The 26,729-nt window shown below is 40.2% G+C and overlaps 1 protein-coding gene across 3 annotated transcripts in view; it reads right to left on the bottom strand.

Moving 5' to 3' along the window:
* Positions 1-26,729, bottom strand: part of WASF3 (WASP family member 3) — a 191,282-nt gene that overhangs the window by 92,477 nt on the left and 72,076 nt on the right. For all 3 annotated transcript variants that reach the window (XM_029602575.1, XM_029602573.1, XM_029602574.1), the window contains exons 3-4: positions 16,606-16,748; positions 7,006-7,140 (exon numbers count right to left, since the gene is read on the bottom strand). In XM_029602575.1, the coding sequence (XP_029458435.1) occupies positions 7,006-7,140; positions 16,606-16,738 (268 nt within the window). In that variant the 5' untranslated portion in view covers positions 16,739-16,748. The remainder of the gene's footprint in view (positions 1-7,005; positions 7,141-16,605; positions 16,749-26,729) is intronic.

Here is a 26,729-nt window from a genome sequence, read left to right as displayed (position 1 = left end):
AGGTCTGCAATTTCATATTTGAGCTCCTGAGAAGTATGCCTGAACAGAAAACCAACATGGAGAAGGAAATCCCCAGAAGCCTCTGCGTGTCTTTGGCCTGCCTGCACTGAATGGACTAAGTGACTTACAGAATGTCCCTGGATATCTGTAGAAGCAGGCAAGCTGGCACCAGACAGGTGATGTCTATTCATAGAGTCACAAAAGAAGAAACCACAGGGGAGCTTCAGGCACTATTCTCAGACGTTTGTAATCCACACAGTTACAGACGTGTTGATTGCCTTTACCAGTAATAGTTTAACAGAACAAAGAAAGTCATGGGAAATTGGCTTCCCAGGATGTGTAGCCCATCAGGGATAGTTAGGGATGATGTAATCATGCACAACTTATGTAAATGATTCTTTGGGCAGTCACGCAAGTCTAGAAGCTTCCACAATATTGTATGTTATCTATAAAAGAAGGATCACTTCCTGTATACGAGGAGATGCTGGTCAGTTTGTAAGACTAAGGGCACCCAGCATCTCCCGAGAACACTTATATTGATTAATAAAAATACATTACACTTTTACTGAGTCTAAGTGTTCATGTGTCCCTGGCCATAAGCATAGAGTAAGCTTTACACTCCTTTAGAACTCTGGGATAAATACAATCAATCAGGTCCTGGTAATTTGTACTATTTAGTTTGTCAATTTGCTCTAGCACCTCTTCCAGATTCATACCAATTTGTTTCAGGTCCTCATCTCCTACAAAAACCGGTTGCAGTGTGGATATCACCCCAGAGTCCTCTGCAATGTAGGCAGAGGCAAAACATTAATTTAGTTTTTCTGCTATGGTCATCCTCCCTGTGCCTCCTTTTTATACACTGGTCATCTAGGAAGTAATTTTGTACTGTTTGCATTAGCACAAACCGATGGCTATCTTTCACCCATGGACCTTACACTAATTATCAAAGTAAAATTACATACATATGTTAATTTTCAAAGTTATCTAAAAGAATTTACTCCCACTCATTTATTCCTGCTAATTTGTGTGGGTAATTTTCCCAGAGGAAAAAATATGCACTCACTTTTGAATATTCAGAAGTACATGCTTAAGTGCAACCTCACCCATCCCGTCCTTTAATCTTTATTCCTTGGAATGCCTCTTCACAATGTGGGTAAAAGTAACTCGGATAGCAACATTATGCACATAAGTTTATTCACACACAGAAAGAATAATTTTCTAAAATATGACTCCCTCACAGGTTTCTTGGGGGGGGGGGGGGTTGTTAATGTACTTTAAAAAGTTTTTATTAATATTTTTTGCCTCTTTGTCAAGTCTCTCCTCTTTGCCTTCCTTATTAATATTTTACATCCAATTTATCAGTGCTTATGCTCTTTTCCATTTTCCTTATTAGATCCTGCTTTCCATTTTTAAAGGATTTTTAAGCTTTAACAGCCTCTTTCAAAGCACCATTTATTCATACTAGCAGATATTCAGTCTTATTTTAACTTTTTTTTTTTTTTTTTTTTTTTACACTAGTGGAATACATTTTATCATGGCTTCCAAGACAGCATTTTTAAACTATCTCCATGCCTCATGCAAACTTCTCTGGTAACTGCTCCTTTTAGTTTCCTTCTAATTTCCTAATTTTATTATTGTATTTAAAAAAATAATAAAATGCTATTGTACTAGTTTTATTTCTTATTGCTTTTTCCAGTAAAAATATCAAATTTGATTGTTTTATGATCACTATTGCCAATGGCTCCACTTCGAAACTACAGGCCAGGTAGCTTGACCTTGGTAGTGAGAAAATGAATTGAAACTTTACTGAAGGAAAGGATAGTGAAGGATCTATAAATCAAGCTCACTGCAGAATGTGAGGAAGCAGGTTTTTAATAGAGGGAGTTCATGTCAAAAGTATCCAACTGGTTTCCTCCATTGGGAAGAGAATCAGATCAAGAACATTTGCTTCATGCATTTACTTGGATTTCAGCAAAGCTTTTGATATGGTCTTGTATATGATGCTCATTAATAATCTAAACAGCCTAGGGGTGGGTCCAAAGGTAGTAGGCTAAATTAGAAGCAGAGGCTCATGTTAAAAGGAAATCACTTAGAGGAGAGAAAGATGCTTGGAGTACCTCAGGGAATTGGTCCTTGAGCATGTTCTGTTCAATATCTTTGTGAACAATATTGTAGAGGTTAGAAGGAAAGGTTTGCCGCAGCAGAGTGAACACCACTGAAGAAGCAGGCAGATTGAAAAGTGATTTAAGATAGCTTGAGGAGTGGCCAATTGCTTGGCAATTAAAATTATGTGCAAAAAATTGCAAAGTCATGCAACTGGGAACAGAAATCCAAGATGAGAGGCTGATATGCATGGACTGAGACACACCTTACAATGATAGCAAGTGATGATCTCAAAGCAGTGAAACAGTACGATAAGGTGGTGGCCCAAGCAATTCTAAGGTGCACAGTGAGAAGTATAACAAGCAGAAAAGAAAGGGATGTAATAATGCCTGTGTACAAGTTGTTGGTGAGATCTAAAAATACTATGCTGAGTTCTGGATGCCACATCTTAGAAAGATTAGGCAGGCTTCAAAAATGGTGTGGGATCTCCACCAAAGCCATATGAGATGAGATGAGATTTAATGACCTAAATATATATAATCCTAGAAGAGGAAAATGGGAAATGATACAGATACAAGAAGCAAACTGTTTTCAATGAAAAAGTTACAGAACTAGGAGTCATGAAATGAAGCTCCAAAGGGGAAGGCCCAGGACCAACATCAGAATATAGTTTTTCACACAAAGGTGATGGATGTCTAAAATACCCTTCCAGAGGAAGCTGTAGAAACTAAAACAGTAATGGAATTCAATAAAGCAAGGGATATATAAAAAGAATTCCTGGTAGTAAGATGATGGGAATAAAGCACTGGGATAACCTACATGGAGCAATTAGTACAAGTCCACAATAGCACTGTGTTTCCAAGAAGGCGTTGGGGTAACCTTCATGGAATTTTATTTAAAATTATTTATTACCCATTATTCCAATGTTCAGGGTGGGGTACAAAACAAAATATTCATAAAAACATACAATGTAAAACAAAACAAACAAACGCCAGAGCCAAAAAAAGCAAGTTTAAAACAATACATCATTCTGCAACTGGAGGAGATGGCACAGACAAACTACTGGAAATCTTCACAGAAGAGGTAGGTTTTTAATAATTTTTTAAAATATTTTGGAGTCCTGTGTTAATCGCAATGAAACCAGGAGAGAGTTTCAGAGGACAGGGCCATAGATGGAAAATGAACATTCACGAGTGGACGCCAATCAGGCAGCTTTAGGAAGAGCAACATCAAGAAGAAACTAGCTTGAAGAATGCAGTATCCATGCAGGAGTGAGAATACATAGAATACTACTAATCCAGGGGGATTTAAGATTATAAAGTAAATTGTGTATGGATGTGGCAACTTTATATTTGATATGGGTGGAAATTGGTAGTCAGTGAAGTTGCTGTAAAACAGGTATGGTATGATTTCAGATGGAGTGCCAGTAAGAAGATGAGCATCTGAATTCTGAATTATTTGAAGTGTGGAGAGAAATTTGTGAAGGCCCAGCATAAAGAGAATTACAATAATCAATAGATGGAAAGAGAAGAACTTGAAGTAAGGAGCAAAAACTGTTGGGTCATAGAATGAGTTTTAATTTTAAATGCCTAAGCATTATAAACTTGAAGGAGGAATTTTTGACAACAGATCTAATCTGAGGAATCATAGAAAGATTAGAGTCTAGAATTACATCCAAGTCACGAACAGATGAGGAAACTGGAATAGTGACACCTAAGAGCTGTACTGAATCTGGAATAGCATATGGAGGATGATGTCCCACAATGAAGATATTCATATTTTTTTTTTAAGAGATTTAGAGAGAGGTGATTCGCAGAAAGCCAACAACGTATACTTTAAAAGCATATGGTAGCAAAGTAAATTGTGGAAGATCACGATGAATGTAAGGGGAAGAAAACCTGGATATCATCAGTGTACAGTTTGAAGGAAACACCAAGTTGCCCACGGAGACAACATTAAAAAGAGCAGCAGATAGTGCAGAGCCTTGAGGGACTCATGTGGTGATGGGAACCAAAGATGAAGTAAAATCATTGAATTTGCCTTGAGAGCGTTCTGAGAGATAGGAAGAAAACCAGGAAAGAACAGAACCCATCATACCAACTTCAGAGACATAAGATAATAATATTGTGTGATCCAAAGTGTCGAAGGCTGAGGAGATGTTAATTAAGAAAAGAAGATAGCAAGTATCAGAGACAAAGCTAAGATAAACAGTGTCAAGACTAGAGAGCAGAAGAGAAGCCAAATTGGTTCTGGTCTAAATTGGAATGTTCATCAAAAAATTGTGTTAAGTAACTGAAAACTATATATTTAATTATTTGGAAAGAAAAGGGAGTGAAAAAGTGGCATGATAACTCACTAGGTCAGTTGAGTCCAATGTCCTGCTTATGAGAATTGGGGTAACAGATGCACATTACCCCAATGGTAGTTACAGCCCAAAAGCAACATTAGCAATGCCTTGTGCTTCTTAGAAGGCATTCAGGTAAACTGTACAGAGTGGCAATGGAATAACTGCAGTCCTTCAGGAAGGCTGGGGAACCTGTATGAGAAGACCATGGATAAACCCAAACTTTAATGAGCATGGGGAAGGCCTGATTGTAACACAGAAGGGGCTAACTAGCAGAGATGGTGGAGACTATCACAGTAAAAGATTTTGGTCATGCATGGGATAGGAAAAGGGTGGTGTCAGTTAAAAGATGTAAGGAGAGTGAGTATATTTGGTTGCACATGGGAACTCATACATGAAAATCAAATGAGCAGACTAGATGAGCCATTCTAGCCTGTCAGTCACTATGTTACTGTATGTAACCAGTCCCCTTGCACCAGGTCCTACATTCCAACAACTAGTCACCACCTCTCAATTCCAAGACCCAGCTGCTCCATGAATCAGTTATTTATGGCATCTAGAAACTTAACTTTCCTGTTATGCACGGATGAGACATTCACCCAGTCAATACTGAGGCAACTCAAATTAGCCACTGTATTTCTACTTTTAGTAGCCTGTCTAAATTCAGTTAGTTCAGAATGTTTCACTATTTTGGTCAGGTAGACAGTAATAAACTCAGACTATATTCTTTCCTATCACACACAGAATTTCTATCATGGAGATTCCAAAATGCAGTGTTTCCTATAGAACCTCTATTCTACTTGACTGTCACCCCAACATCTAAAAGGTATTCTTTGCATGTCTATTCACAGTTCATTTATTATTGGCAGTTGATTCAGGTAATTTTGAATCTTTCATTTTTGGGTGCTTTTTATTTACATTTCTCTGTGCTATTTTGGCTTTTTCTATGACCTCGCTATCAAATACTATAATACCACCCCCATTTTTTTTGTTTTGTTTTGTTTTAACAGTATGCTTTGAAAATTCCTTATTCTGTCTGAGCTATGCGTTCGAGTGACTGTCGGCTTTCTCTCATGATTTACTTTAAAGAATGGTGTATCTATCTATATTAACTGGCTATTTCCCCCCCCCCCTAGAAAATTATGTATATTTCTTATTCAAATGTTTCTTTCTTGTTCTGCTATTACTGTCTTGGTAACTATGACTGTATAAACTGAAAATTCATAAATAAATTGAAAAAGAATGGTCTCTCTCAATTATTAGCAGCAGTAACCAGGTTCCATTCTGGTTAAGATACAGCCCATCTTATTGAACTAGGCACTCCCTTCTCCACTCCACAGTTTCTAATGAATCTAAAGCCCTCCTCCCTGAACGCTCTATACCATTGAGACTCCCACTTCTCAATTTCTGCACATGGCACTGAAAACATCTCTGAGAAAACTACTCTACCTACAAACATCAGTTTAGTCTCCAGAATCTCCCATCTGCACCTTTTTAATTCATAGGTATCTACTTCTACCATAATAGTATGGCTTCTCCCCAGCAGTCTATAAAGTCCTATCTAGATAATGTGCAATGCACACCTCCTTCACACGAGGCATGGAAGCTATCAAACCATCGTCATAGCTGCCAAACATCCAGCTGTCTATATTTCTAATGATCAAATTACTACTCGCAGCAGTCTTACTTCTACCCTCCTGGGCACATTCCTCTGGAGGGACATCTTTGATGCGACAAGATAAAGCATTGTCTGGAAGGCAATTCCTAGATACAGGATCATTTCCTGTCATTGCAAGGTGGTATAATGTGATCCTATAGCTAGACCAATATAGCTTATGAATATTCATTCTAGATAACTATGAAAATCAGATCTAAGTAAGGGTCCTGTGGACAGAGTCTGGGAAACCCTGTCATAAAGAAATATCAAGTAGTATGAAAGGCAGAACAGAAATTACTGAGAAATATAGGAATAGTGAAAAACAGAAGTAAATAAGATCAAAGTTGATTTCACAGAAAAATTCAGAAGTATAGAAAAAATCCAATACACCTGAAAAGTAAAAAATATGAAGTCATACAAAAGTATGAAACATTATCGTATGACCACTGTATTGTGCTTCTCATTAAGATCTGTCTCATCTCTCAGTTCCCTTTAAAAGGAAGAGAAATCAGCTTAGCAGAAAGATAAACCAGTACAAGTCATTTCATATACCTCCAGGACTTCAGACTTAGTATTTTTTTTCCAATTCTTAAGTCTTCTGAAATAGATAAAAATTCTACATTATGAAGATCTTACATTGTGTAATAGCAAAATACAGTCTTCTTATTCTTTCTGCATAATCTTAAAGAACAAATTATTTGAGCAATATATATTAAATGTAGAACCATTTTGATAATAGATGTATCTGTTCCTTTACCTTCCTTCCAATTAGTCTAGCATTTTGTTTTTGAAACAATGTCTCAGAATGGCTCCAAAGTAGATGCACTGTTTGTTCAGTAATAAATTATAGTGATCTTGACAGCAGCACATTCTAGCTCATTGCTTTCATGCAATTACTTACCCTCTTCTACTGTTGAATCCAGCTGGGTAACTTTGACAGCAAGGCGATCAATTCTATCTTGAAGAGAATTTGCTCTGATATAGAAGCTGTTGGCCTCATTAAACAACTCACCAAATATGTCCTCAGCATGCTTACCTACACAAAAATATTTAAGAACACAAATCAATCAATTTTGAATGGCACAATAAATACATAGGAAAAAATAACACTAAGATTAATTATGTAATTTCTACAGCATGTGTTCAAAATGATGATTTAACATACATACAAATTGGAGCTCCTGATACTATTGTAGGGGTGGCCAACTCTGGTCCTTGAGAACCACAGACCAATCTGGTTTTCAGGATATCCACAATGAGATAAATCTGCATACATCTTTGGTTCAACTCCAATGCCTGATCCATTGTCGCTGGCATCAAAGGAATCAATACCAAGGAACCCAAGACCCACATGGATCACTGGTTGTCCCTTGAGAAGGCATGCCTTCCCATTCTACCTACTAAGTGTACAAGACAGATTCTTCAGCATTGAATTCCGATTCAAGGAAGAAAAACTTTTAATGTTCATTATTTTGATTTTACTAGAAGAATTGAGATTTATCAAATATATTAAACTATCACTGAACATCGTGCAAAGGAACCAGAGCATTGGCATTATTCTCTGTTGATGTTGCTGTACAAGAGCAGGGAGAACATGGTTGTGTCTCTGCTCATAAGAAGTTACTATACTAGGTCAGACCAAAGTCCGTCAAAACTGCCATCCTGTTTCCAACAGTAGCCAATGCAGTTCACAAGAACCTGGCAAACATGCAAACATTAAACAGATTCCATGCTTCTAAAGCCAGTAAATAGCAGTGGCTATTACCTAAGTCAACTTGATTAATAGCAGTTTATGGATTTCGCCTCTAAGAACTTAACCAAATGTATTTTAAACCCAGCTACGCTAACTATCTTCACCACATCCTCTGGCAATGAATTCCAGAGCTTGAGTGAAAAAGAATTTTCTTTGCTTTGTTTTAATTGTTCTACTGCTAAATTCATGGAGTGCCCCCTAGTCCTTGTAGTATCTGAAAGAATACATAATAGATTCACATTTACCTCTTCAAGTCCTTTTATGATTTTATAGACTTCTATCATATCTCCCTTCAGATTTCTCTTCTCCAAGCTGAACAGCCCTAACCTCTTTAGTCTTTTTTGATAGGGTTGCCATTCTTTCCCCTTTATCATTTTGGTTGCCCTTCTCTGTATCTTCCCTAGTGCAACAATATCTTTTTTGAGATGCAGTGACCAGAACTGTACACTGTATTCAAGGTGTGGTCTCTCCATGGAGTGATACAGAGGCATTATGACATTTTCCGTTATATTCACCATTCCCTTCCTAACATTCTTTTGACCACCACAGCACATTAAGCTGACAATTTTAATAATTATCCACTATGATGCCTAGATCTTTCTCCTGGGTGGTAACTCCTAATATAGAAACAGCATGGGTTGTTTTTCCCTATATGCCTCATCTTACACTTCTCTACATTAAAATTTTCTCTGCCATTTGGACACCCAATCATTTAGTTTCACAAGATCCTCCTGCAATTTATCTCAATCCACTTATGATTTAACTATTCTGAATAATTTTGTGTCACAAATTTGATCACCTTACTCATTGTACTCCTTTCTAGATCATTTATAAACATATTAAAAAGGACTGGTCCAAATACAGATCCCTGAGGCACTCCACTGTTTACCTTTTTCCACTGACAAAACTGACCATTTAATCCTACTCTGCTTCCTTTCTTTCAACCAGTTTTCAATCCACAAAAGGACATCATCTCCTATCCCATGACTTTTTCATTTTCTTAAAAGCCTCTCATGAGGGTCTTTTGTCAAACACTTTCTGAAAATCCAAATATACATCTATCGGTTCACCTTTATCCACGTTTATTAAACCCTTAAAATGTATAACAGATTTGAGAGACAAGACTTCCCGTGGGTGAATCCATGCTGGATGTGTCCCATTAAACCATGTCTATCTATATGTTCTGTGATTTTGTTCTTTAGAATACTTTCCACAATTTTTCCTGGCATTAAAGTAAGGCTGACCCATCTATAGTTTCCCGGATCACCCCTGGAGCCCTTTTTAAATAACGGGGTTCCACTGGTCACCCTACAGTCTTTAGGTACAATGGACAATTTTAATATAGGTTCCAGACTACTAGTAACAGGACTGAAATTTCATTTTTTAGTTGTTTCAGAACCCTAGGATATAAACCATCTATACCAGGTGATTTGCTACTCTTCAGTTTGTCAGTCTTGCCTACGCCATCTTCCAGGTTCACCATGATTTGGTTCGGTTCATCTACATCATCATCCTTGAAAACAGTCTCTGGAACTGGTATCTCCCCAACATCTTCATTAGTCAACACTGAAGTCGCTTTGTTGACAAGTAAGCTCAGCCTCTCACTCAGTAACACAGCTGTTAGAGACCAGCTCCCCAAAGGGGAGGAGTTAGCAATCTGTTATGAACCTGGATGCTGGATACTTCCATAGAAGGAGGAGTTAACAAGCTATAAGTGATCACCCCGCCAAGGGGCGAAGTAGCACTCTGTACGGATCTTATTAAGGAGTAGCAATCTGGGTTTGGGTATTTGCCAGGTTCTTGTGGCCTGGTTGTGGCCTCTGTTGAAAACAGGATGCTGGGCTTGATGGACCCTTGGTCTGACCCAGCATGGCAATTTCTTATAATCTGTTAGTGCTCTGCTCTTCCAGAGGGAAGGAGTAGCGACTGTTATGCTTTGTTCCTGTAGAAGATGAGCCAGCAACCTGTATGATTCCCACGGGGAGATAGCTATCTGATATGGGTCAGCTTCCGCAGAGAGAGGAGTGATGGTCTGATGTGGGTTGGCTCCCACAGAGTGGTAGATGATGATACCGCTCTTATTAGTGTAGGAATAATACTTAGTAGAAATAGTGAATCCCTGGGCCGATAGTAGTTGACAGCACCCTCAAGTGGAGATCCTTAGAGGGACTACCGGCTAGGCTGGAGTATTGAGACAAACACAGATAGTTCTTTATTAGACTGGAAGTAGAACCACCAGAGGTAGCAGTAGTGAGTTGATATGCACGGTAGGGCTGAAGTCCCTCTGATACTGGAACCATGATCTCTGAGTTGTTGAGCTGTAAGGAGAGACTATAGGTAGTGAGTAGACAGGGTATGCTGGGCATAACCAATGATAGATGATACACTCACAGTAGCAGATCTCTGTAGTGTCTTCTATATGCAACAGAGAGTCTTCAGTATTCAGGAACAGGAGCTGCAGGTGAGTACTGGTTCTTGTAAGCAGTCTGAAATAGAACTCACAATAACTGTGTATGGGATGGCTTCTGGAATAGAAGAGAGGCTAGGAGAGATTTAGGAACGTAGGCCCTCATGGAGTGAGTACCGGTTCCTATCTGTTAATCTGTAATAATAATCCATAAGATATAGGTATGCAATATCTTCTGAGGAAGAAGAGAGTATGATAAACGAATTAGGAACATAGGCCCTCGTGGAGCGAGTACTTATTCCTATCCGCAATGGTAACTCACGATCTCCGTACCTGCAATAACGTCTTAGACTGAAGGGACCCTTAGCGACTAGGAACAATGGCCCTCGTGGAGCGAGTACCGGTTCCTGTCTGTACTAGGACTCACTGTGTTCACATCTGCGATCACCTACAGGCAGGAATCTTCGGGAATGTAGGCCCTCAAGGAGCAAGTACCGGATCCCGTCCAACAATCTGAAATAAAGAATAGAGAGAGCCGAGCCCACAAGGAGCAGGTACTCCTGGTAAGTTTGAAAAGGCCGAGCAGTGGAGAAGAATTCCCCTTGCTGACTCGAGCGTAGTTGCAAGTAGCGTGGACTGCCGAAGCAAGTCCCGTTGGAGTTTCTTGCTAACTCGTTTGTAGTTAGCAAACAAAGACCTTTTAAATTGAAAACGGATGACATCAGTAAGGGGTGATGCCCCCGAGGTTCGCGCCCTTGCTGGTACAAAGTCTGGAGCACGCGCGTGCCCTTATGTCATCAGGAACATGGCGGATCCATAGCGTCAAGCCAGCACAGAGACACCGGGACCAAGAGGCGGAGAGAAGCCGCGGCTGCATCTATCCATCTGAGCCGAAGGGAGTCGCCACAAAGGTAGAGAGGGTGGAGCAAGGGCGAGCATAAGCATGAACGCAACAACAGCAACAGAGTGCCCAATACCAAGGCCATGTTATATCACCCTTGGTTACTCAGGGTGATGTATCCTCCCTAATCTGACCCTTCCACGTTATGGCCTCAACAACCTTTGAGCAGGGATGGATAGGAAAATTCTTGAAGCTGTCTCTTAGCACCTCAGGCAGGTCAATGTGTCTGCATCAAGTACTTAGGAATTGACTGTAGAACTGATGGAGCCAATCTGATACCCCTCCAGTGCTACAGAGTGGTTCTATAGACAATGGTGCTTCAAGGACATGACTCAACTTCAGTACCATCTCCAAATCATAGCTATAGTTTCTCAGAGGGAAGCTTCTACAGCTGCTCAGCACTGAAAAGTCCCAAGGCGATTTCCTTTAAGTTGGAGATGGAATGTGAGCCCAGAGCACTTTTATTTTGCTCTCTCAAATACCCCAAATGTTTCTAATGAGCTAACGACAGTGCTCATCCATCGGCTTCTTCAGAATATACAGAGAAGGATGTAAGAAACCCTGTTCACTGTGCGTCCTACTGGAAAGAAGCAAACACTAAATGCTATGTTCAAGAGACTCCCAAATTCAGTGGATTTCAGCAACACATTGATCTGTGTTTGCTGAATCTACCATGAAAATGGATAAGAAATGTAAGGCTCATTCTTCAATGTCCTTGGTGGCATCAGAAAAATTTTCCCAGAAAGCTATACTTAGCTCCTCATAGCATCCTATCAGATCTTCATAATCTAATACAGAGGTGGCCAAGTCCAGTCCTCAAAAGCCATAAACAGGCCTAGTTTTCATGATATCTACAATGAATATGCATGAGATAAGATTTTCAAACAATGGAGACACTGCATGCAAATATATCTCATGTGTATCCTGAAAAACCTGGTCTGTTTGTGGCTCAAGGACTGGAGCTGGCTACCCCAATCTAATACATGTAATACCATACAACAAGTTCTGTCTCTCCCTCCAGAAAATCAAGAAAGAGTGTATGTGCGCCTTCCTGAGAGAAAGATTGTCAGTGTCAGAAAGAGTGTGTGTCTGCCTGAGAGAAAGTGTGTGTCAAAGTTTGAGTGTCTGCATATGTATGTATCTGAGACAAAGACAGTGTGTGTGCTCATGTCAGAGAAAAGAGACTGTGTGTGTGTGTGTGTGTGTGTGTGTGTGTCAGAGAAAGAGTGTGTATGTGTGTCTGAGACAAAGACAGTGCACCTGTGTGTGTCTCAGAGAAAGTGTGTGGGGGTCTGTGCAACTGGGAGAGAGTTGGCCTTTCTTTTTGGGCTGGGGTCTTCCCTCTCACATTCTGCTCTTGAAAGGCATGGCAGCTCTCTGCCTCTGTGAATTCTGGTTTTGTGGCTCTCAATATGTGAAAGTTTAGCCACCCCTGACTTAGGATTTGTCTATGATGGCTATTTCCAAGCAGAGAGAACCACATCTGTCTCGGTTAACATGATGCTAGGAAGATCGGAGAGAGACCCTCTGTCTCATCTGAGTTTTATTCAGGATTTGACTGCCAGGGGCGGGGGCGTGTATATATACAGCGGCAAATGGCCGCTGTGCCGGGATCCTCTAGCCACGCCCCCGGACCACCCCTCCCCTGCCACGTTCCAGGAGATCCAGGGCTTACACGCATCCCAGGGCTTTACGCACGTGGCCGGGCTTTTGAAAATAGGCCCGGCGCACGTAGGCCTTTTAAAATCTACCCCAATGTGTTTGATGTTTTGGGGTTCTGAGTTAATCCTCTTTAGGTGGCAGGGATGTTCTACCTCATGAACTGTGGCTACAGCAAGCAGATGAAAAGGCTATGAAGAGGCCTAAAAGACATGAAGGCCCAAGCATGGATGTAATATTTTAACAAATTGATTTTTTTTCCAAATATGGAATTTGGAAATGTATACTATGGCAGTTTATTCAGTCTGTGCCTCGTTTTGAAGAAAATCTTTTTATAAAAATTAAAAAGAAAGTTTAAAAATGCCAAAAACTGGTCTTCTTTGCATTTTTTTTAATGATCAAGATCTAACATTTATTCTTTTCCAGGTGAGATTCTCTGCATCCAGATTTCCTCACTAATGTGTTTTGTTAAATGTGCAACTATGTCCTGGATCTCCTAGCAGAAAATTAAGTAGAATATGGTTAATGGTTTTCTTTTCCAGGTGTGTGAAGGGCACCAGAGCTCCATCCAGTGGTCAAACTATACAATTGCTAGTCTGCGTACTGTTTTCAGATGGTTAGTACATATGGGGGGAAAAGTATCTGAGTCAATTTCTCTGACATCACATTTTTTTGGTGAGGGAGTTTGGCAGGGCAAGTGTAAAGAACAATTTTTAGGACTTCCTCCACCAGAAGTCCAAATATTTTACCATCAGATACAGAGAAACAGGAGATCCCAGTCATACTAAAAACTTACTCTCTACCACTAAAGACTGTGAGGGTATTCCTAGTGCTTGCCATCCAAAGGGACATTTGAGTCAACTAACAAAACTGAGAAAAGGCACAATGGACTATTTATTTTTGTATGAAGATTATCTGGAGAAATTTTTGTTGTGAATTGTGCTAAGTATTTTTGGTTACAGTACATTTTTGTTGAACACTCAGAGTGTCCAATGTATTTCTTCAATGCTAAAGGTGCCCTCAGGCAAGGACATCCCCAAGCGTAAGTATTGTGACCCAAGGGAGATCGAAGGAAGTGAAAGATTGCCTAAGGCCCCAGAGACATCTCCTCCTCCCTGCTGGAACAAACTCCAGGACTCCCGCGGCCTGCAGAGGACTGTATTGGTGTGAAAAGGGAGAGTTGTGAGGTCTGGGAGAAGAAGTAGCCCTAGCGACAACAGTGTGCCCCTGCATTTCAGGAGGACCCCGAAAAGGGGGCTACATATGCATCTTTAGTAAATTAGTGATGTTACAATGCAGTAGCAAGAATGGACACCTGATGAATGCTAGCATTTTTTACATGGCTGCTTTTAGCACGCTTACTTTATATGAATTTTTAAAAAGAAACCTCCCTCTTGGAAACTTATTGTAAAGCAAATGCACTAAAAGCAGCCATGTACTTTTGTACCTGCTTTTTCTGCAAAATAGCAGTCAGTTTTGAAAACATTAAGTAAGCGACCTACATATGCTCTCGGGATGCCTTTTTAAAACCCCGCTAAAAACAGGCATGCTGTGGAAACCCACATGTAGTTTTAGCTGGGTTCAGGAGGCGCAATTTTCAAATAGCCCTTTCACCCCAATAAATCCGTATTATTCTAGGCATATGCATTCGTTGCTCCATTCATTTCAGCAGTATGCACGTTATCTCACAAATGAATAGTAAAGCACACAAAACAAATTGTGTGCACATATGTTGATGGCAATAGATGTATGCAGACACCATTCATTTTGTGAACCTACTATCCCCATTCATGAGATACATGCATACCAGTCGAAACAAATGGAGCAACAAATGCATAGCAAAAGACTTGAAAATTGCTCCATAGATGTGTACATTCGTGCTCAATTTAAGGACAGATTTTTTGTTGGTATGTATTAAGTAACAAGCGAAATAATCAAAACAGTTTTCCACAAAATTTTAAATAATCTTATTTACAAAACTTTAGTTTAAACCTAAAGGTCAAATGATTGCTTCCAAATAGGAGACCATGCCTCAATTTTCTGCTTGGGCTCCTTAGTTTATTTATATTCTGATTTACAGATTGCATTCTAGTACTTTAGGTATTGCCCTATCCCCAGAGGGTTCACAATCTAATTTTGTATCTGAGGCAATGGAGGACAAGGACCTACCCAAGGTCACAAGAAATGGTAGTGGGATTTGAACCCTGGCTTCCCTGGTTTGCAGCTAACTGCTCTAACCACTAGGCTGGTAGTCCACTCTGCTTTGGTTTGGGTGCTGTTAGGAAAAGTAGCTGAAGCAGTACTTACAAACCCTAGGGACAGGTTTTTTTCTGCAGAATCTAGTGCTTGATGAAATAGCCCCAGTGGGAATTTATTCTTCAAGGATTTGTATTGATACTGGGATACCAGAGGTTAGTAGGGAAAGAAGATGTGGGAGAAAATATATATTGTGTGCATACTTAAGTCACCCTATTAAGACTAGAATGGGTAGAAAGCAAAACCTTACCAGGGAGGATAAAGACCCACATATTACATGTTTTCACACACACCAACTTTCCAAACTGCAAATGATGCAGGGGCAACAAAGCCGTATTTGGAATAAATTCAAACTGCCTGGTGATTCTATTGATATATGCTCTTCTATTAATATATTTTCATAAAGATTGTTCTGTTGTTCTTACATAGCAATACCTCCATCTGCTCCCCAATCTCCTTAGTCCCCTACTTACTCATATGCTTGCACAGATTAGCTAGAATGCACCTGTCCCATGGAAGCCTCAAAGGCCATCAATTGTCCTAAATTATCTTTTGTGCTTTTCTTAAACTTAAAATGGCCAAATTACAGCCATATGAGAATATTTTGGCTGATTGTGAAGTGGGTATAATGAATATAATATTAATTTACTTTCAGTTTTAAATCATATTTCACAGTAGACTACAGGCAACAGATCAAAGTGCTGACACCTACTAAAACAGAACCTTTTTTGAAATAGATAAAATCTGTTTTCAGAAGAGTTCTACTTAAATGTGATTGATGACAGCATTACAGCGTTCTCAGTCAATTATAAAACCTTATAAAGGTGGTAACATTTAAACCATATAAATATTGTAGTAGAGATACATGTATGTTTTACAATAGAAAGTAGTATATACTATTATGAGCAACTTTACATTCATTCTCTATTTAAATCATTGTATTACATGATTAAGTATGGTGGAAAAATGTTACAATAACAAAAATTCAAATAAACAACAAACATTTTTGCTGTCCTAGCTTTTTTTGTTCAAGAAACTAAATGTAGTCGTAATTCATTTAAACATCTATGCAAAAAAATCAATTACATTTCAGATTTACATCATACCAGAAACCCAAAAGAAATGAATAAGCCATCTGATTTTAAAACTCAAATCCTCAGTGAGCCAATTAAAGAGATTTTAGAGTGTAGTTTAAAACGTTAGGAAGCAAGACCATATGCCATGAAATCTGAATACTGTTTCCTGGAAAAGTCTTTTAAAGAAGTACCTACTTCAAATTTCATTTAAAGACATTCTCAATTTTATAGGCAAGAACTCTTCAGACTGTTTCTAGTTAGGTAAAATGGAAGTAGTCATTTCACATATGAATCTAATCATGTACTTTAATGACTTGTTTTATAATTATTTGCAGATTAAACACAAACACTCAATAATCCTTCACTTCTCCCCAATTAATAATTTTCATTAAGCGTCAGGCCAGAAAGCTTTACACGCAAAGAAAGAAGAGTGCAATATATTGACTTACTAAGACTGCTCAGTTGGCGTATAATAGCAGCCAAGGTGCAGTTGGTCACACATTCCAGTTCACTAGTAATTCCATCTGGTAAGGCTCCTTGGCACAAGTGCCTGGGATCAATGCTCCTCTTTACTAGCGGCATGGCTCACAGTCTGCAATTTAAGAAAACATATTACAAATCTACCAGGCTCACGTTTCATTAAAAAATATTAAAACAAAAATGAACAATCGTCAACAGGTATCAGTGTACAGACAACTAGAACGAAGCAAACTTTTTTTTGTAAGATTTAAGTATTAGTATTTCTATATATGAGTCTTTTTTTTTTACACTTGGGGGTGGGGAAATGATTTTTTTTTTTTAAGTGGAAGAATTTTTTTAACAGTTTTAATCGATTACAAAATGTTCCTTTGTAATTTTAATTCTTTCCATAAGGCATGCTGGGATTATGTGTTACCATATTGGATATGGAAATTGTTCTGTAGAGGCTATAGAACAATAATAGTGCACTTTAGTATGCCCAGCAATATATGCCAGGGTAGATAAAAACAAACAAACAAACAAAAAAAAATCAGTAAATAAAAAATGTTTAATTATAATAAAAAATTGTTTAATACATTTAAAAACAAAATCTGTATTTAAAACTAAAGTTAAGGCAGAACACAAGATCTATTAAAATTCTTTAAATTAAAAAATAAAATGTGCTGAATCCATGAATGTTTATGAACTAAATAACATGAGATATTTAAATTGAAAATTAAAAAAAAATTACCTTTGCCTTTTATTCACAACATAGTGTCCTCTCCCCGCCTTCAGATTCTGCTTCTCTCAACTCCTTTACATTTTACTTTTCCTTCTGTGACTTTTCTAGTTCCCCCTCTAGCTGCAGTTCTCTTATCTGTCAGCTCTCCCCATTCCTCTCCCCTGCCTTTATTCCATCTATCACTTCATACTTCTCATTCTTTTGCAGTTCATATATATTTTGTTATATATCACCCTTTCATTTCCCATCTTATTCCTCCAACACCCCATCCCAACCTTGCCCCCACCCATTTTTCCCTTATCCCTTTCCAGTTCTGTCTCCCTTTTCCTTAAGCCATCCCAGCCTTGTCTCCCTCATGTTCCTTTTAACCCTCCTCATATTCACTCCCTCTCCCCCTCCTTCACTGTGCCCTCTCCACTCCCATGCTCCTTATATCATTCCGTTTCTCCCTACACTTGTGTCCCCTCCCTCCTTCCATGTCCTATGTCCCTTCTTTTCTCCTTTCCATGTGCCTCCGGTACTGTTTCTCTCTCCACCCTGCTCATATTCCTTGTCCCTTCCTCTAGGGTTGCCAGATTTTTCAGTAGCTTTCCTAGTACAAATTGTGCATTATGCCATTGCTAAGTATTTTTATTTGCATTTCTTTTTTTTTTTTTTTCTGTATCTGTACTGAGTTTATAATTACACATGTGGCCATCTCCCTAGTGGGATTCACCATTTGCCCAATACCCTCCATACTAATTTAAAACATTTTCTCTCTTTTGCAGAGAAATTTATTTAATAATTTAATAATACTTATATTCTGCCAACTCTAAAAGGGAAGATCAATGCAAAATGAGAACATTTTGGTTTAACTGTTGAATATTTTAATCTTTTTCTTTTTTTTACATCCACTGCCCACTGTTGGTTTTTAGTGTTTGTGTGTAAGAATTTCCTTCCCTTTTTTCTTTTGTGGTATTTGTGTGACTAGACCTGCATAATTTTATCTTTGCTCTTCTTACTAATTGCAGCAAACAAAGAGGCTTTCTAGATTAACATTAGTTAGGATTCTGAGAACTTCAATATGGACAGTACTTCTCTTACTATGAAAGAAGGATCTGGTCACATGCACAACTTTGCTTTTTTTGGGGGTAGTGCAAGAGGAGCTGCAGTTTTCAACTGCTCAATTGGAACCATCCTCTACTGGATTTCAATACCCTGAGCCTTCATTTACTAATACCAGGAATTTTTCAACTCTCAAATCAGCCTAGCCATTGCAGCGACTGTCTTTGACCAGGGACTACAAACCACAATACCCGCCAGAACCCAGCCAATATAGACCCCAGATCTGACCAAAGGCATGACTGTTGCATGATCTCTGGACACTATGTAGCCTCCCCAGCCCAGGAAGCAGAAGCGTAGCCCAGCAATTGATCCCAGGTCTTTTCATTCATAAAGGAACCAGTTCAAAACAGGCATGGTTTTGCAGTTTAAAAGTAGATTCACATATCATAAAACAAAGCAGGCCTTGAGGCCTTATTTACTTTTTTGTAGTTTGCAAAACCTGCCTCTGAGATGCAGGCTACAGGGCCCTGCCATATGGTCTGCCTGGAAAGACAGTGGCTGGAGAAGGTCAATCATGGGGGCCTCTTCCTTCACAAACAGAGCTTCTGACCAGGGCTCAGGAAAGCACTGCTGCTGAACCTCTCAGAATGGCATAACAGCAATTCCTCTTCCCCCTGTGGTGCCCAGAAGCAGAACTCCATGGAAGCTACTACAGTCTTTCCCCAGAAGAAAGCTGAGTGGAAAAGATAAGGTGGTGGCAGAACAGAAGGGTTATGATGTAACTTCTAGTTTAAAGCTGTTGGTCTCCTGTACATTTCCCAAACACTAACATACTCTTGAGGAGTCAGATCCCTGCCTCCAACCCTACTGGTCCTACTGTCTTTTCCTCTGAGGCTGCAAAAATGCAATTCTCCCAGCCAAATGGCGGCGAGCAGATCACCACTTCTACAAGTGAGGAAAGAGAAACAAGACCCCCCCACCCTTTCTCCATGATCACAACCATTATTTGTTCCATCATGTTAATGCACTGGCACCTCCAAGGATATATATTCTATATCTATAGCATAATAGAGACTAAGCCTATTACAATGCTCAGCATATGTCTAAACAGTAGTTATGTAACCCATTAACTATTTTCAATTTATTTTCTGAATTGCTCACTTGTCACTCTCTTAAACCCCTAGGAACAGCCATAAAGTCAGATTCTCACACTCCAGATGATCCATCGAAGCTACATGAGTGCACAGCTGCACACAGCTTTAAAACCTTTCCCCTACCCATGCAGTTTCTGTATCTCCCTGCTAGTCTGAACTTGGCTGCTTTCCACTTCCACTTCCTGGTTGCCTGCAATTTGCTGAGACACTGGAGTCCTCCCACCCAGCTGCTTCCTGCAGCCAATCAGCTGAGCCAGAGAGTCCTCCTGTGGGAAGGGGGAGGGCAGAGCTTGCTTTCTTTCCTCAATTCCCCCCTCCCCCCCAGAGTCTTCCTGTTGCTACTCTCACTTGAGGGAGAAGGGGGAGGGGCAGTAATAAAGCAGAACTTATGGGCTGAGTGTCTTCTTGGTGCCTGCTGCTGTCAGGTATGCTAAGGAGAGGCGGGGGAGAAATTGGTGGCCTTAAGAGAGTTATACGGATAGTGGGGCTGGGTGGCAGTTGCAGAGGGTGAAAAATGGAGGATTTGTGGAGGCAAGGTACAAGGGATGGGAAAAGAAGCATTAGAGAGATGAAGAATGATGTGAAGATGGAAGAACAGGAGAAGGCAGTGAATGGGATGGGAGGCAAAAGGCAGAGAAAATGTTGGAGAGGAAACTGGAACAAAGGGATAGGCAGGATGATGCGAGAAAGATGAAAGCTGAGAAGAAAAATATGAAGAGAAAAAAGGGAGAAAGTATTTGGATCCCTGGCCTTAGGTAGCACTGTTTGAAAAAGCACAATTGTGGGGAGGAGGGGAGAGAAGCTGCATACAGCACACAATGGGGGCCTCCCTTTCCTTCACACACTTGCAAAGTATGTGCTGTCTCCACAGGTGTTTTTCTGTTTATTCGCTGTTTTTCTTTCACAATGTCCTGCTTCCACAGCAGCCCGTTTCCATTCCTAATGCTGTTCATGCTTTATTCTGCAGTTTCTTGTTTCGGTTATCCTGCCAACTAGTGTTCAGTCTGCAGCTCACAGCTTCTCTTGTATACAGTGCGGCTGGCTCAGGGTTAATCTCTGACTTGGAAGCAGAGGATCATGGGTGTTTTTCAGACTGCTTTGGTCAGCTCTGTTCTGTCTTGCCTGTGTGATGGGGCAGCTAAATCTGGCCCAGCCGTGCAAAATAATCCTTATTTTACCAGTCTCTATTTCTGTGGCCTAGACTTCACTGATCACTGTTAAACAGGGTTTTACTGGGCATAAATTGAATATATTTCTTTTGGCAGCCTCCTGTGCCTGCATGTAGAGAGAGAGTTAAACTATCTGTTCAAGAAGAACACAGGAAACGTGTAACGGAGACAGAATAATATGCTCAAGAGCAGCACATATACCAGTCTTCCCCACTGTCCTAACAAAATAGGGGGAACATAGTGAGAGGGTGGGGAGGAGGCAGTGGCAACCCCCTCCTCTGCCTGGTCAAAAATATGTACCCACAGAAGTATGCACATAGAAAAAAATGGTGATCGTGAAATTGGTCCCAGCTATTTCATATTAGCCATTATCAAAGCTGCACCTCACAACAGTTACATGGAGTGGCTTAAAATTTTATTAAATCCACAACATCCAAGCTACCATATATGTAAATCCATAGGATTCCCAAGGTACCTCCTAATTATTACCAACTCCTCAAAAACAAACACTATTCATGAATGCTGAAGTCTCTTGCTGGGATAGAGAGAGAGGGAGGGAGGGAAAAGGGGTGCTGTTATAGGAAATATCAAAACATGAATTCTAAAGTAACAGCCAACTCAAAAAATAAGTTTTAAATTGGAACATTTAATAAAAATCTTGACATGTTTATTGAAGCACAAGTGCAATACACATTATATTTACACCTATTAACTTTGTGTTTCTAAATTTATGCTTTTGCTATTTATCCACATAGTATTTTATAGAGGTAAGGCTTATTAAATAAATACACAAAGAATGTCTGTTTACTTTGTGGTACTTGCTTGAACAAATGGCTACTAGATTAGATTAAAGTATTAACAAAAGAAGATGCTGACATGTTAATCTTGTGCTTACTGCCATGACTGCTTGTACTACATAGGGTAGCTTCCAGATGGCTCCCAAATGAATGGGAGTGGTATAGCAGGGAAGGGCAAATAATATTGCTTACTACTACTGTCTTTTAAAAAAGATGTGAAATATACATTTTTTTTTAAGTTTGCAGTTGAGTCGTATTGCTTCCTCAAGTTTGCTAAGTTTATTTTACTTGTATTGATCTTTTGTTGGTTTTACTTATTTTACATTTATCATTTTTATTTTTTTTAATGTACCACAGATGATCTAGTCTGCTATAATTGAAATTGCAACATACCATCGTGTTTTACCTGCTCACTATGTTTTGGGTCTTAGGTTAAATATTCTTTTTTATTTATACATTTTCAAAATTTAAAAAAAACCCCACAGATTCTTTTGTCCAGAAAACAATGGATTACAATATCAAGACAACTGGAAATATAAAGAAATATCAATCCAATATATAATACACAAAAGGGGAAGGGAAGAGAGGGAGGATCGAAAAACCTTTAAGGGAGAGAAAAAAATAATATCAAAGAAAATTATCCATTAGCATACCTCAAAACTTAGCAGAAAAAATATACCTATAACCCACTAAGAATCAGTAAACCTTGCTGGGGAAGTGGGAGGAACACGGGAATGAAGAAAATAATTTAATTGCTCAGGAGAAAAAAAAATAGAGCATTCATTCCTACATTTCATAATGCATTTAGTATCTTAATCTGAAAGAAAAACCTAAGGAAATGGTTTCCTGCTGAAGGGCAAAGAAACCTTTCCTTCTCAATTGAGTAACTTGTGCTGAATCAGGAAATATTTTCACAGACTGGCCATGAAACAAAACAGAAATATGTCAAAAGTAACTTCGCATCACATTACTTAAATCAAAAGAAGAAATAAAAGAAACCACAAGAGTACATCGATCAATAATTTCAAAAGAAGAGGTTTCCAAGAATTCAATCAAATTCAAAACTTGGGCTTCAGAAATCACTGGAGAACCAGAAACTTTCTTAGGTAGAAACTAAGGGGTGTTCACAGAAGGCAGTTGATGCGATGAAAAACCTAGGACCTCCTGAAAATTTCTTTTTAAAAGTAGAAAAAGGTTTCTCCCAAAAGTTTGGGGAAATTCAGTAAATGGAGATTAAGATGCCTAGCCTTATTTTCAAGATGTTCAAGTATATTAGAAAGCATATTACAATGTTAAACACCTGTAATAATTTAACTGTATTTTCAAGTCCAGTAATCTTTGTAAAAACCACAGATATTTGATCTTGAAGGTCGAGAATTTTTTCTTGAGTAGAAGAAGAGAGAAAAATCAGTCTTCTTGTTAACTAAATTAATAGAGTATTCCCAAATCCTGCAACCAAGTCCCAGATGGAATCTAAGGTCACAGTCTCCGGACGAGAGGGAATCTTAAAAAGCTCACCAACTACATCACTGCCTTCTCCTTCTCGGTTACCCACAGAGCCAGGACGCCAGAAATCCCAGCAGTCATCCTGTCATCCCGTAAGGAAGAGGGGGAAGCAGCTGCAAAACCTGGACCCGCTGTATCCAAAGAGGAAGGGCAGCTCAGCAAGAAGGATGCCGAGTCAGCCGAAGACTCCTCCATCGCTGCGGCAACCTTCCCACTGTCGCCGCACACAGTCTAGCTGACGGAAGCAGCACCTCTGTGTGATGGAGGTAAACTTAGCACAGGGTTTAGAGACACCTACCCCCGCAGGCAGCCGCGACTCTCCCATGCCGCTCCGCACATCAGGCTCTTTGGTTCTCTGAAATTCCGCTGCAGTGGCCAAGTAGGTGGTAATGGTTTGCTATCCTGGGGAAGGAGAGGGATCAGGAGGAAAAGCCCTGACCATCCATTTTCGCTTGGAAGGCATTTTCGAGGTCATCTACACAAAGTACCGTATTTTTCGCTCCATAAGACGCACCTGACCATAAGACGCACCTAGGATTCAGAGGGGGGAAATTTAAAAAAAAAAAAATTGTGCTAAACCAGCTCTGCGTCTGGGCGTCTTATGGAGCAAATTAGGGGAGTGCATAGCTTTTTTTTTCTCCCCATTTTGTTTTCGGGTCTGGGGAGGGCCATTTTGGTCCACTCCCCAGATCAGAAAACTTTTTTCTCTGAGAACCCATCCCAGCCCTTTAAATTAATTAACACCCACCCTCCTGACCCACCTCCAAGACCTGCCAAAAGTCCCTGATGGTCCAGCGGGGGTCCAAGAGCGGTCCGGAAGCGATCTCCTGGGCTTCGGCCGTCGGCTGCCAGTAAACAAAATGGCAGCGGTCGGTCCCAGTGACATAGTGAGGGCAAAGGGCCGTCGGCGCCATTTTGATTACTGGCAGCCGACGGCCCTTTGCCCTTACTATGTCATAGGGACTACCGCTGCCATTGGTCGGTCCCAGTGACATAGTGAGGGCAAAGGGCCGTCGGCGCCATTTTAATTATTGGCAGCCGAAAGCCCAAGCCCAGGAGATCGCTCCCAGACCGCTCCTGGACCCCCGCTGGACCACCAGGGACGTTTGGCAGGTCTTGGGGGGGTCAGGAGGATGGGGGGTTGTAGTAAATTAAGTCGGCAGGTCTTGGGAGAGTCAGGAGGGTGGGGGGGTTGTTAGATTTTTAGGTTTGTTTTTTTTTTATATTCGCTTCATAAGACGCACATACATTTCCCCCCAATTTTGGGGGGGAAAAAGTGCGTCTTATGGAGCAAAAAATACGGTAACTTGAAGTCAGGAAGAGATGTTGTGCCGCCATCTTGACTCCTCCCCCCCACCCCGGCCTGTTTTGGGTCTTAGGTTATATTTAAAAATGCATGCGTTGCCTTGTTTTTATATACTGTGACCCTTCAGGATTGTATCTCACTTTCAGTGATATTTTTAGTGATAATGGCGAGTAACAAATGTTACAAATTAATACCACCCTGCCCAACTCATTCCATTAGTCACTTGTCCTACATACCACGTCACAGGGTTAATATTTTTGTATGTTATATTGCCTTTGAAAACTTAGCTATATCTCACTGTTTTATATTAGTTGTAGAAATAAAAGCTTATAGCTGCTTCTGAAAAAAAAAAAAGTAAGCCATATGTACAAAGGTACAAGCCATTGTATGAAGTCATGAATGCTGGGAATGCACTATGGCAGTGCTTCTCAACCCAGTCCTTGGGACATACTCAACCAGTCATGTTTTCAGGATATCCACAATGAATATGCATGAGAGAGATTTGCACACACAATGGAAGCAATGCATGCAAATCTCTCTCATGCATATTCATTGTGAATATCTTAAAAACCAGACTGACTAGGTGTGTCCTGAGAGCTGGGCTGAGAAGCACTGCCCTATGGAGATTTTTGCAGGCTAGTCATCAGAGATGGAACCCTTATGTGGGAAATACAAGACTCCATTTCCTAGTACCCCTACCCCAGGGGTGACTGGCCCTCAAGCGCCACCAACAGGCCAGATTTTCAGGATATTCAAAATGAATATGCGTGAGATTTACATATAATGGAGGCAGCATATCAATCTCATTATATTCATTGTGGATATCCTGAAAACCAGGTCTGTTTGTGACTCTCCAGGACCTAAGTTGGCCACTCCTGTCCTACCCTATCTGCACTGTGTTGATCCATTAAATGGTGCTGTGAGGAGTGGGTTGAAATCCTACTTCTCCCAATGATGCACCTTGTCTTTTTGTTTTCCGTTGCTTCAGGTAACCATTCAGATTTTAAACTCTTTGGAGAACAGACTCAATGTGTGATTTGTTGTACAAATATCTCAGTTTACAGTGCTATGGAAAATGCCAAAATAAATCATAAAATAAATAAAATTTTACTGAATGCTGGAGTGCAAGATTGAATACCGAATGGTCTATGCAAGGTACTATAAAAAGAAGATGGATTATACTGTAAGAGACAGGACAGTAGTTATTCAATGAGGTAGGAAAAAAGATTGCAAAGAAAGGAAATGTTTCATAGATGTTGGTTCTCACACATCCTGATTTTCCACGTTTCATATCTTGCTAACTTAATTGTGCATGCAAGTGTCTTAATGCCATCTTCCCCCTACCCATTATATCCTATGGAACCAGGTCGTTTGCATTTGAGACAAGATTGTAAAAGCTTCTTTTGTATTCTTACTCTTCAATCATGCTGACATTACTCCTTCAGCATCCTCCACACAATTCCTGCACCCAGTTTCAGATGTTGCCAACATTCGGGCCGATACAGTAAAAGTAGAGGGAGAGCCGGCGAGCGCCCGCTCTCCCAACGCGCGCACAGGCCAGTGTCCTGGGCGTGCGATTCAGTATCGGCCCTTATGCAAATGAGGGCCCACAGTAAAAGGAGGCACTAGTGCGTCCCTAGCACCTCCTTTTTGACAGAAGCGGCGGCTGTTAGCGGGTTTGACAGCCGACGCTCAATTTTACCAGCGTCGGTTATTATTATTTAACAGTTTTTCTATACCGACATTAAAATACACATCATGTCGGTTTACATGATAACAAAAAGGTGGAAATTACAGATAACGGGGGGGGGGGGGGGGGGGGGAGAGGAGATGGGAAGCTATGAGTAACTGGGGGTCAGGAGGAGACCCCAACAAGTAGAAGGAGAGAAACGAGAGGAACAGTAACATCTAAGTAACAAAGGTTAACTATGGTTCAAGAGAAAGTATATTGTTAAATAAGGAGTAGGAGTATAAGTATACAATGGGTGGATATACAAGGTGTAAATATACAGAGGGGAGTGAATATACAAGGTGCGTACCGGGGGTAGGGAGGCAGCTGGGGAAATAAAGGAGGTTAATCCGGGAAGTCTTGATGAAAGAGCCACATTTTTAGTAGTTTTCTAAATTTGAGAGGGCAGGGTTCCATAGGAAGACTGGGTGGTAGGTCATTCCAGCGCGTGGGGCCGGCAATAGAGAAAGCACGATTTCTTGTAGCTGAGAGGTGGGCTTTTTTAAGGGGGGGGATGAGCAGGGTACATTTGTGGATTGTTCTGGTAGGGCGGGAGGATTGTGTGGGTTGGAGGGGTTCATTGAGCCAGGAGGAATTGTGGTTGTAGACAGCTTTGTGTAGGATGGTGAAGGTTTTGAACAGGTTCTTGAACCCGCTGACAGCCACA

The sequence above is a fragment of the Rhinatrema bivittatum genome, chromosome 5 (genome assembly GCF_901001135.1).
Source record: "Rhinatrema bivittatum chromosome 5, aRhiBiv1.1, whole genome shotgun sequence".
Lineage (NCBI taxonomy): Eukaryota > Metazoa > Chordata > Amphibia > Gymnophiona > Rhinatrematidae > Rhinatrema > Rhinatrema bivittatum.
Note: the sequence above shows the minus strand (reverse complement) of the source record. Positions and strands in the feature narration are given on the sequence as shown.